Source organism: Corvus brachyrhynchos, unplaced genomic scaffold (assembly GCF_000691975.1).
Source record: "Corvus brachyrhynchos isolate BGI_N302 unplaced genomic scaffold, ASM69197v1 scaffold331, whole genome shotgun sequence".
Lineage (NCBI taxonomy): Eukaryota > Metazoa > Chordata > Aves > Passeriformes > Corvidae > Corvus > Corvus brachyrhynchos.
Window position 1 is genome coordinate 3687097 of NW_008237229.1, and position 12416 is coordinate 3699512.

At 37.5% G+C, this 12416-nt stretch overlaps 1 protein-coding gene across 5 annotated transcripts in view; it reads right to left on the minus strand.

Annotated features, from left to right (window-relative positions):
- CDH19 (cadherin 19) overlaps positions 1-12416 on the minus strand; it is a 117204-nt gene that overhangs the window by 18310 nt on the left and 86478 nt on the right. For all 5 annotated transcript variants that reach the window (XM_017729483.1, XM_008630084.2, XM_017729481.1 and 2 more), the window contains 5 exons: positions 10766-10885; positions 9955-10119; positions 8817-9001; positions 7501-7754; positions 5022-5158 (listed from right to left, as the gene is read on the minus strand). In XM_017729483.1, coding sequence (XP_017584972.1) covers positions 5022-5158; positions 7501-7754; positions 8817-9001; positions 9955-10119; positions 10766-10885 — 861 coding nt within the window. The remainder of the gene's footprint in view (positions 1-5021; positions 5159-7500; positions 7755-8816; positions 9002-9954; positions 10120-10765; positions 10886-12416) is intronic.

Consider the following 12416-nt stretch of genomic DNA (forward strand, 5'->3'; position numbering starts at 1 on the left):
TTGGCTTTAAAGCCTATCCTTTTCTTGCACAAAACATTTAGATAGCGCATTGTTGGAATCACATCTGTATTCTTTCACTAAAAAGTTTTTTCTTTTCTTTGGAAGGGGGGCAGGGGGAGTTTAGCAATAGCCTTGCTTCTAATTCTTTAATATATTCGGGTTGTAGTGTTAAAACTGCATTGGTGGTTGTATTTCTTCCTTAGTATAGGGTTAAATGAAAAGGAATAGCATTTCTCTCATTTCTGTACGTATGGAAGTTTTAACAATATGAAAATTTTTAGTTTTTCTGAAATCATAGCTGTTTCGTTTTAGGAGGAAGCAACATATTACAAAGCCACTCTTGAAAACAGCGTCTAGGTAGGCAACATGCACTTTGACTCTTACCCCTTACACAGGACAATTGTTGTCAGAATTTGAATTCAGCTAATGAACTCATATCCTACATGATCTAAATATCTCTCAATTAGCAGAAAATTTGTCATAATCTCTATGAGATCAGGACTTGAAAAAAAAGGACTAAGAGAACAAGATGTCAAGTGCAAAAGGCTGGATCAGTATGAAAATGAAGATGATACCTTAATTGCTAGGGACCAGTATTAGTAACTTGTAAAGAAAAGCAATGACCCTCTCTAGACGCAAAACAGAACTCAGTATTTGCAGGGGATTAAAGAAAGCTTGACATTAACATCACCCAGTAAACATAAACTTGTAATGCTAACAATAATACTAGCAGTACTACTAACACTAAATGTTATCTTTATAATTTATTATTATATATTTATAGCATGGCTGTCATTAATGCCAAAGCAAATTTCTTTACTTCCTAAAAGAAATGAACAGAAATAGTTTTTTAAGAAAGGACTACTCCAAAAAGTTAAATTTTTATCAATTAAAATATGTATGTGACCAAAGCAGGGTGGCAATTAAATATTGAATTAGTGATATGATCCATACTGAAACGATCAAAGAACTTCAGTCCTGTAGCCACATCTGGAGACCCCTATGAAAGGACACGTGCAAGACTCAGTGGTAAAATGACTGTTGCCTCTTGTGGGTTAATTTTATTATGACTGGCAGTATCAAGTAAAACTGATCACAGAATCACAGATAACTGAGGTTGGAAAAGGCTTCTAAGTTCATCAAGTCCAAGCGCTAACCTAACTCTATCATGTTCACCACTAAACCATAACCCCAGGTGTAGTGGTGCAGGTGGCTGCAGCTACTTTTTGTCCTGAGGAGAACTCAGACAACCAGCTGTGGTGGTCAGCAACCCAAGTTTAGTGTGTAACTTTCAGACACGTTGAGAACCCATGATTCCCTTGTTTTGTCTTTTGCATGTTTTCCCCCGATTGGTTAATATTTCATCGCTTTGTTTTATGTATGATGTTATGTATATTCATTTTCCTTCTTTAATATGTATTAGTTCTAGAAAGTTCTTTGTTCCTCGATGTCCCATTGGATCCTTCCCTGAGTCCCTCCTATGTGTTGTTCCCATTGGTTCCCTTCCTGTCCATCTCACCTGCTTGTCTCTATCCCATTGGCTGAGATCCCTTTCCCCACCTATTCTGTACCCAGTATAAGAGCCCTGGACACTCCCACCAATTGGCCTCTTAGTCCCTGTGATTTCATGGGAATAAACCTGCGTGGAGCACATAGGGAGAGTCCCCTCTCTTTACTTCTTTCCCTTCACCTGTGTGCCTGCTAAACAGTGACAGAAGGATACAGCCCCTTTTGGGTGAGGAGCTCTGCCCCGTTTTCATTGTGTGTTGGGCACTGAGTGCCACCTTCCACAGGGGTTTCAGCGTTGACCTCCGGGCTTCTTTGTGTCAGCATGTGAGGGGTAAAACCCCCTTCTGCCAGCTCCCAGTGGCTGAAAACCCCTCCACCCAGGTATCACATCCACAGGTTATTTGAACACTTCCAGGGAAAGTGGCTCATTTATTTCCCTAGGAAGCTTATTCCAATGCTAGACAACCCTTTTCGAGGAAAAAATTTTCCCAGTACCTAACTAAACTTCCCCTGGTGCAACTTGAGGCCCTTTCCTCTTGTCCTCTTACTTGTTAATGGCAGAAAAGACCTACCTCCATTTCCCTGCAACTTTCTTTCAGGTAGTTGTAGAGAAGGTTCCCCTCAGCCTCCTTTTCCCCAGTCTAAACAACCCCAACTCCTTCACCTGCTCCTCACAGGATTTGTGTTCCAAAGCCTTCACCATCTCTGTTGTCCTTCTCTGGATATGCTCCAGCACCTTCTTCAAGTGAGGGGCACAAAACTGAACGCAGATCTCAAGGTGCACTCTCACCAGTACTGAATACAGGGCAAAACTCACTGCCCTGGTCCTGCTGACCACACTATTTCTGATCCAAGCCAGGATGCCACTGGCCTTCTTGGCCACTGGGGCACACACTAGTTCATATTCAGCCTCTGCCAACCAGCACTCCCAGGTCCTTTTCTGGCAGGCAGCCTTCTAGCCACTCTACCCCCAACCTGTAGTGCTACATAGGGTTGTGACTGAAGTGTGGAACCTGGAATTGGCCTTGTTGAACCTCATACTGTGGATACAATATTGCTGCTAGCAAGAATTTTTCTTGCTTCTTTCCAGTCCTGTGAGATACTTTTCTCTCTCACGGAAGATACTAGCAGAGCTCTGTAAACTATGAACACCTGTGACCTTGCAGAGCTTTGTTTATGGTACAGTAGAAAAATATTTTGACAATAGATGTTTTAGGATTTTAGCCAATCACCCCAAGGGGTGGCTGATCCTTTGACCAATTAGACTATGAAGAAAAAAGTATTTTTAAAAGTTTGTAAAATAATTAAATAAATCAATCTGGCTGCACAATTCCTGCCTGTTGGATCTCTCATCTCCTCCCTACCACTGCGGGATACCGTAATGTCATACAATGGGCCTTGGCCCATCAATCTAGCCTGTCCACATCTCCCTGCAGAGCTTTTCTATCCTTCAACTGATCAGTGTTCCCACAGCCCAGCTTGGTGTCATAGGTAAACTGATTGAGAATGCACTCGATCCAATCATCCAGATCATCAATAAAACATATTGAACAGGACTGACCCCAGTACTGAGCTTAAGGGAACACAACTATTGACTGTCTGCCAATGGGATAATAATCACTTAAGGATTTCTTGCTCTCAGATAGGATTAGAATGCTGTTGTTTGTGCTTCAGCTTTGTACTTGATGAAAGCTTCTTATAACCAAGTAAAAACTGATGAAAGGGAACTTGATTTTTCTTGAGATTTAGGCATAAAGTGGAATAAGACTCAAAAGGTTGCAGGTTCTCCTGGCTCGCATTTAAGTTCCAACAAATTAGACCTACTTCTGGATACTTGCTCCCTCAATGGCATGAGGGTAGGATGATCCACATCACAGGTCCAAAATAACAGAGTCAGGCTTCTCTTACTAATCTCTGATCCCTGTAATCATTGCAATGGACTCAAAGTCTTATGTCAGGTATGAATTTCAGGGAATCAACAGGTTCCTAGGGAGTTTGCTGTCCTAATGCAGTTTCAGTACGTGACTAAGGTGCAATGAACATCTAATTTGGATTAATTCCAATGGCATTTTGATTTGGCTTCAGTGGAGCCACAATGTCATCCACCAAATATCTCATGCACACAGAGTGTGTTATGACTATATTTCAAGGAATAATACACTGCTAGTTCCTGATATACATCCTTTCAGGTATGCCCAGACCAAGGTGATGTAACTTCAGTTCTTTTGAACATATTGTTATAGATGGTGACCTTATCATCATTAAAGAAATAAAGAATAAGAATTTGAACATAATGAGGTCCCCATTTCTCTACAATAACTGTCATTACTGTGAAAGTCTCCCTTTCTTTTGCTGCAGGAGGCAGTTATTCATTTGTAACATTTGGTTTGCTCTTGTTTTATTGTTTAACTAAACAAAAAAGTCTAGGCCAAAGTTAGCTTGCTGTGTTTCCATAGTGCTGTTCAAGACAAGACAAAACCATACCAGAAATCGATTTTGGCAACACCTGTCAGCTGCCCAACAACATGAGAATTAATTCATGCTTAAAAAACTCACAGAGAAACTGAAAAGGAAGGTAGTGCTATTGTTTCCTAAATACAAGTTAAAGACTTTAGTGAAAATGGATACTGACTATCCTGTAGTAAACTTCTAGCAGCAATGTTCTACATATATACAGGGAAGGCTCCCTTTTGGGAACAGTGCAGTTTATGAATATATGTTTAAAGTGGTTGTAGAAATAAATGGCATTTAACTGAGATTTGGGATTTGAAAAAAGGTGCTAAGCGTATTGGGCGAAATCTGTCTGTTTTATTGATTGGATTCTAGTTTCATATGGTTTTCTTCTTTCCTGAGGATGGACAGGATTAGTTTTGAAATAATATGCCAATAATCTTGTTAAACTGCCCCATAAATCAGGAGCAGTTAAATTTATAATGTTGTCCCAGATTTAGGGCAACCAGATCACCAAAAACACAAAGGTAATTTGAATTTGAATTTCAAACTTTTCAATTCAAAAAATTGACAAGTGAAATCTATATAAAGGGTGCTTCAAGGCTTTAATTGTCACTGAATAGATGCCTAGATGATTTAGGCCTTAACATTCACAATTAATTTGAGCCACAGGTTTCTGACTGGTGTTAAATTAGACCCTGGCTAATTTCACACTAGTCAAAAATCTGGTGTGAAATTAACCAGGGTCTAATTTAACATAAGATCTTGCACTGCAGGAGCAATTCTTACGCTTCAGTGTAACTTGAAAGCATTACACTCTCGATGCTATTACAATTTCTTTTTTCATAAGGTCATCTTTTATGAAAAAGCATAGGACCTTGGAGCTCAAACACATTCCACTTCTACTTAACTAATAATTTTAATAATGCTCCTTAGCGTAGCAAGCAACAGTAATATAATGAGAAAGAAGCATGTATTCTCCACTTAAAAGAAGGCACATTTGGAGGATAATTACAGTTCACTGGATAAAAACCCCAGCGTTCCTTAAATTTCTTACTCACTTGTTTCTGTGGCTGTAACAGTTATGTTGTGCCAAGAAGCTATCTCTCGGTCCAGAGGTTCAGTGGTAATGATTGTTCCATTGTGTTCATTGATGCTGAACAGTCTCTTTAAATGCGTGCTGTGGACAATAGAGTACCTGCACCAAGAAAAGGAAAGAGATTCCCTAATACTGAAATGTTCCATCAGGGGCAAGGACATGGAAAGCTATTGTCAGCTGAGAAAACAGAGATGTGCATATATGCATATAGATGTGTGCTGTAACAACTCGGAAATCATGAAAAATGTACACTTATAAACATTTAAAATTCACTGCTGCCAAGATCAAAGCTCTTATTTTTATAAAACTAAATATGTCTCAGATCTATATTAATGTGAAATGAATCTGAAATGCATAATTCATTCTTACATCTAAGTCAGTCTCACAGCAGGTGAATGACTTCGTTGAAAAGAAACAGCAAAAGTGCCACTTGTGAAATGAATGACACCAACATCTAAGTGGAGGTATAATGGCAAATCTGGTTTTTTTATCATTGCTGACATGCTCTGATGCCAAGGGAATGGGCATTATAAAGACAGACAGCTATCTGTAATGAGGTGACACTAAGGCAGAGTACAAAATCCTAATACAGGAGATGATTGCAGGGAAGACAGTGCTCCTGAGTCTTCCCTGAAAATGCTCTGGGTGCTGTGGAAATGCACGTGTGCATACATATGCACATGCCACTCAAGTTGGTAAAGGCTAACCACTTGTTGCAGGCCAGAGGTGAATTGAAATAGACATCAAAGGTATTGGTTCAAATGGAAAAGGTATTTATGAATGTTTTTAACAGCCTACAAAGCAAAAGACCATAAGATGCAGTTGATAATAGAGTCTATTTCACAGAAATAAAACTTGTTTGAATAGTTGAAAGATTATTTCTTCTCCAATTTGGAATGTGCACATGTAACTATTCTGTTTTATTGTATCTGTAATTCTGCTTGACGAGGTCTTTCTGTTTCCTGTTGACACTTATGACTCCAGCTCAGACAATCTGTCAGAAGTTAAATGACTCTCTAACTTGTTACTTACAGCTACATTTTGTCTGTTTTAAAAATCAATAAGAAGATTAATCAAAGAACCAGCACAACACTGTAAGTAAAATAATATAATTTGAATCAAAGTTTGGATATTGATAAGCTTCTATTTAAAGTACTTATAATTTTCTGACATAGTTATTTTGTTTTGTTTGGGCTTTTTTTAGTAATCTGATTCTTGATAAACATTTTTCAGAAAAACTGTATTAAGTATTAGTTATTTTTTATTTCTGATATAGTGGGGTTTTGTTGCACGTCTTTTTAAATTTGTTTATTTGAAACCTGGAGTCCACAAAGCAACACAAGTTGTTTTCTATATTATAAGTCACTGCTGTCATTTATGATAGCAATGCTTTCAAAATTAGATTCATTTGCATGGCACTCGGCCCAACAAAAATATCTTATATTAGAAGTGGTATACTCTATTTAATACTCAGTGATGCAATGCCTGTATCACCGTTTTGGGACTATACAGACATATTCAATTTGAAGCAAGTTCCTCCAAAACATTTCTAACTAAGAAGTCATAGATATGTGTTAATGTTTAATTGTTCCACAGGAGATGTTGCAGTCACCTTAACAAACCACCAAATGAGCCCTTTTAGAGGGTGGAACAAAAAGAGTACATGTAAATTTTTATTTTTCCTTATTTAATTTAACCTATTACTAGCTTAATAAATAACAGTAAATGAATAGAAAAACATTAAATATCACTACCTAAAGCTCTGAAGCCATAGCATAATATATATACATTTCTGGTATTAGAAATCTACACACCATAAATTATTCTGTGTCTCAACCATTTGTCACTGTAACCTTGTTTGACTAAGTTGCATAGTACACAGTGATGTCAGGCATTTCAAGAAGCTATTTTAATTATAAATCCCATGTTAAAGATTAATTGCCTGTTTTCTCCCTTAAGAGACAGCAAAATTATTTATCCTTGATATTATAAAAAGCAGAATCTGTTGTTGAGATGTCAGCTGGCTGGTGGTGAGCAATTGGTTTGGGTCTTTTTGCATCACCTGTTTTTCTTGGGGATTTGTTGTCGATTTGTATATTTCCCCTCTGTTATTTTCTTTGGTACTATTATTATTATTTTCTTTTTTTTTTGATATATTATTAAAAATGATAATGAACACCTCTCTTTATCTGAACTCACGAGTTTTCACAACTTTATGCTTTCAATTCTCTCTTGCATCCCAGTGGATGAGGGAGTGAGCAAATACCTGTAGGGTCCTTATCTGCCTATGTGGGTTAAACTATGACATCTGCAATAACCTTGGCTATCACAGTGAAAACACGATTAACTGTAATTATGAGCCATGGTAAGGAACAGAAATACCCTTTGGAAATACCAGCTGCATCTACATTTGAGGCCTGTTCACATTTTAAGACGGGTACCTGACTGGACTGTCATCATAATCTGGATCTCTAGCAGTTACAACCCCCACCAGTGAGCCACTCATCTCTCCTTCAGCAGTCTCCATCACATAGTTCTCCGAGGTGAAAACTGGAGGCTCATCAGCATCTTCCACATTGATTTTGACAATGGTTGTATCTTCGAATGGTCCTTCTTTCAAAAATTGCTCATCAATGTATCTGTTTACAGCTTTTGCTTGAATACTGTATCTCCTTTTGCTCTCATAATCCACTCTCTGTCAAGAAAGAAAGTGAGATTGGGAATATTTCTTTCTTCATATTTAAATTAAATATAGTTCAATAAATGGTGTGAGGTTAAAGAAAAACTAATGCTATAATTCTTTTGGGAATGTTTAAAAAAATTGTAACTTCTAAAAGTAGTTAATTCTAAGGTTTCTTTTTTATGTTAAAAACACTTTAAAATTAAACTGTGCTTGTGTGCTTTCATATTTCACATTTCACGCTGGCTTTAATGCTACAAACAACACTGTAAAAAAGAATTTCCATAGAATGTCGCCTCTAATAACACATAGTTACATTATTATTTTAGATAGTCTTTATCTACTGAAATATACATAATATATATATATATAAACAAAAGACCCACTAAGTAAATAGCTTCCTGAACTAAAAAAACCCCACAAAACAAACAGAAAAACACCAAAACAAAACCAAAAAAACTCTCACACTTATAGCGTTTAATTCTTCAGAGTCCTAGATTTCACTAGGCTATTGAACTCTATCTTCATTTCAGATGATCCCTGAGATGACCCTTCCTGTGTGATTCCAAAATAAATTACACAGCATCAAAGAATATTAAATTTCTTAATTTATAAACTGGTATTTTTGTTTGGGTTTAATATCTTTTCGAAGCTATGTCATAACAAAAACTCCACTATCTAATACAGTAATAAATTCTTGTTTCACTTAGGAGGAGGTGTTGGAAGTGAGGTGAGGTTGTTTGAAATCTACTGGTACAGACTTTAAAGATGATGCATGGAAGAGATAGAAAATTTTCTCACAATGAGATACAATGTGTTGCACAGCAAGGGATAACATTAAGATACTCTGATTGTCACTATTATATTCAGCAATAATAGCAATGAGTCAAAAATGTAAACAGAAAGAAAAACATTTTTCTTTTTATCCCTCATAATATTCCAATCCAATCACAAAGCCCAGAGGAAAAAAAAATAGTAGAATCCAAAGCAATAGGCCTTTTTTACACATCCAACTTGTTTGAGGAATTTCTTTCAGATATTTAGAGATTTTTTTTTTTTAAGTTTCTGGAATCTCACCTTTTTTAGTAAGATAATTCCTTCTTGAGTCTCATTGTTAGTAATGATGTCAAAAACATCTGAGTTATCTCCTTCAATGAAATAGTCCATGGCTGCATTGTCCCCTATGTCGCTGTCTTCTGCAAAGACTTTGCCTACGGTGGTGCCCACGGGAGCCTCTTCAGAGACACTCATGTAGTAGAGTCCTAAAGAAACAAATACTGGCAAAGTTTAGTGATGTGCCATGGTTAATAAGTGCTGTAGCTTGAGCGTCTCAGAGAGCTGGGAAAAGCCTCCACCTTTTACTAGAGCAATGGACATAATCTGGCATTGTATCGATCTTGGCTGAAGGGCAGGACAATCTTCCCCCTTGGGAGTCCTCCCCTCTCAGGCCTACTTCAGCAGTGTATAGAGCAAAGGACATGAGGTAATGGTTTTAAACTGAAGGAGGGAAGGATTAGATTAGATATAAGAAACATTTTTTTTACTATGAGGGTGATGAAACACTGGCAGAGGTTGCCCAGAGAGATGGTGAATGCCCCATCCGTGAAAAAATTCTAGGTCAGTTTGAATGTGGCTCTGGGCATCTCTGCCCACTGAAGGAGGTTTGGACTAGATGGCATTTAAAGGTCCATTCCAACACTATGAACGAACAGGGTAAAAAACAGTGGAGGGCAGCACTTCCCAACAGCACAGTTTTTTCCTGGTAGCCCAATAAGCAGCTCCCACATCTACTAGAAACTACCTGGACAGAGAGGCTCACATCATTTGCCAAAAAGTTTATAGTATCTGTCAGAAAAAAGGAAGAGAGGAAAAGAAGAAAGAAGGTGAGTGAAAATGGTGCTAAATATCCCATTTTCCAGATTTTAGGCTGAGGTAGTACAAATTATAAGGAAAGCAGTTTAGTAATTTATCTCCAAAGTCTAGTGGTAAGTAAAACCAGCAGGCTTGAGATCTTTTGCAATGATAGGTCTTCTTTTCCTCTTGGTTTTTGAGCTTTCGTGAGGAATTTTTTTTCCCATTATTTTACTTTTTTACAGCTGTATGCTGAAGTCAAAGCACAGCCCTGTTCTAAAAAGACCTACCAGCAAACCTAACAGAGCTACAGTGGATCTAAATTTCCTCAAGACTTCCATTACAGTAAGAAACCTGTACTCACGCTGTTGAAATTTAGGTGGATTGTCATTGATGTCAGAGAGGTTGATGGTAACAGTGGCTGTTGCAGAAAATGCTCCTGGTTGCCCAACCATATCTTTGGCTTGGATGATGACTAAATACTGATCTTTTGTTTCTCTATCCATTTGAGAAGCCATTCTTATGACCCCTAAAAATAAAAAGTATGGTATAATAGCATATAATTCTCATTTTTTTCTCAACATCTGACATGGGTCTCTAGTATAATATGGGTATAAAATTTATCACTGGACCCAGTTATGAATTTACATTTTAGACTGTGCACAGCACAGTTGTCCTAATACAGGGAATAGGTACTCAAGGTAGCAAGTACGCTGTATGTCAAATCCATTCTGTATATTTAGAGTTCTGGGGAGCAGAATACTCCATATATTTCCTCTATCATATATAACTATCTCAGAAATTCGGTTTTTGGAGGGATGTCACATATCTGTGGTTTCTCCAACACACAGATAGAAATATCACATGATGTGTCATAGAGCTGTTAATTGGGAAGTGTCCCTAGGTTAATTTATTGAATGGGATATTCAGAATCCAACTCTTTATTCTAACAAGATAATTTGCTAAATAAAGTTTGGATATTCTAGAGAGCAAGAATTTCATTATCCTATGGGAAAGAAGAAATTGATTTTCTTCAAATCTAGGAACTAAGCAGGGATGTAAGAGTGTGGGGTGGTATCAGTTGATCTTTGTGTTGAAATCAAGAAAGAAAATTTTGCTTTCATCCATCTTATTAGTTTATGAATGTTGTCAAGTTACAAATTCATTTGTAGTACCTGTCTTTGGCTCCACAGAGAAATAAGGCTGTCCCTGAACGAGACTGTAAAGCAGACGAGCACTATTCCCATAAGAAGGATCATCAGCATCTGTAGCTGTTACCTGTGTAACCGAAGTACCTCAAGGAAAAATAAAATAGATTATGTTTGTTTTCTTCTTGTATAAATTTTCTCATAATTACAGAACATAAACTCTTTAAAAACCTTTTAGCATAACAGTTACATTAATAAACAGTCATAAAAATTTACAGGAGCAAAAGGCACCTAGCAATATTTATCATCAAAAAGGGAAGATATTTCCTCAGCAGCTATTCTTGTTGCATTCAAATTTTCAATTAAAATAAAAGTAAATCGTATATGATTTTTCAGCACTACATTTATGTAGCTTAAAATACTACATATATCATGCCTACTTCCTAATATGTGAATGGAGCAAAGCAAATTGTTTCTCCTCCTCTTGTATATTTTTCAAAGTATTTTATGGAAGATTCCCATAGGAATAAGAAAACACAGTTACTTTATCACCAGCAGGTCCACTGGTGATAAAGAAATTAATTGTTAACAAGCAAAGCAGCCAAGAACAAGGCTACGATAAATTTTTTTATCCTTGAGTCTTTAATGAGCTTGTCCCAGTACAAAACTCATGGCAGAAATTCCAGTGCCAAAACATGGTGGAATCAAACTGCAGAGCTTGATTTCTTCTTCGATGGGAAGCTGTTTATATCCTAGATAGAAGATTGACAGCAATCTCATGGCACCATCACTATGACTGTCCTTGGAAAAAAAAATACCCACAGTAAGATCATTTTGTAAGGTAATAATTATTTTTGTCTCTTTTCCTCACCTAGATTCTGAATTAGAATACAAATATCACTTCTTGTGAGGAACAGCAGGAAATCAAGCTACTTTCTAAAAATTTCTGGCATATGTTCACACAGTTGCACCTGCTTATCAATACAGCAGTATAGTCATGCTGCAGGAGAAAAGAAGAAGAAGAAAATATGGAGTGCAAGGAGTTACACCATTGTAGTGGTTTGGTCTAAAATACTCATTACTGTTTACCTTCTGTGAGATAAGAATTAGGAGAAAAGCAAAGCAGGCACCAAACTTGAAAGAATATAAAGAAGTTTATTAGCAGACCTAAAAGAGGGAAAAGAAAAAAAATCATACCACACCTTCAGAACACTTCTCCTCCCCCCCACCTTTCTCCCTTCTCCCACTGACAATGTTCAAAGACAACCCTTAAGATGTTCAGTCTGTTTACCACTTCCATAATAACCTTGTTCAGTCCGTTTAGGAAGAGGAGTCTCTCTTGCTCATGCTATGAAAACATCACAACGAGTCAGCCGCCCAGGTTGGTTCTCTGCTCGCATCATGCGGGAGTCCCTTCCCCGACTTGCAGCTTTTCCCACAACTGCTTTTGAGGGTCCACTCTTGAATTACTGGGGTACAATTTTAAGGTTGAGCCGTTCAGAAACAAAAGTTCTCTTCATCTGTCCCATCTCTGGGAGCATTTAATCTCTAAGAACAGAGGCCCTTCTCCTTCCCTGGGAGCAAAGGGTCCTCCTCATCTTCATCTCTAGGACTATCTCTGGGAGCATCTCTAGGAACTGAGGTTTTCTCCTTTCCCATTTGGAGCAAAAGTCCTCAT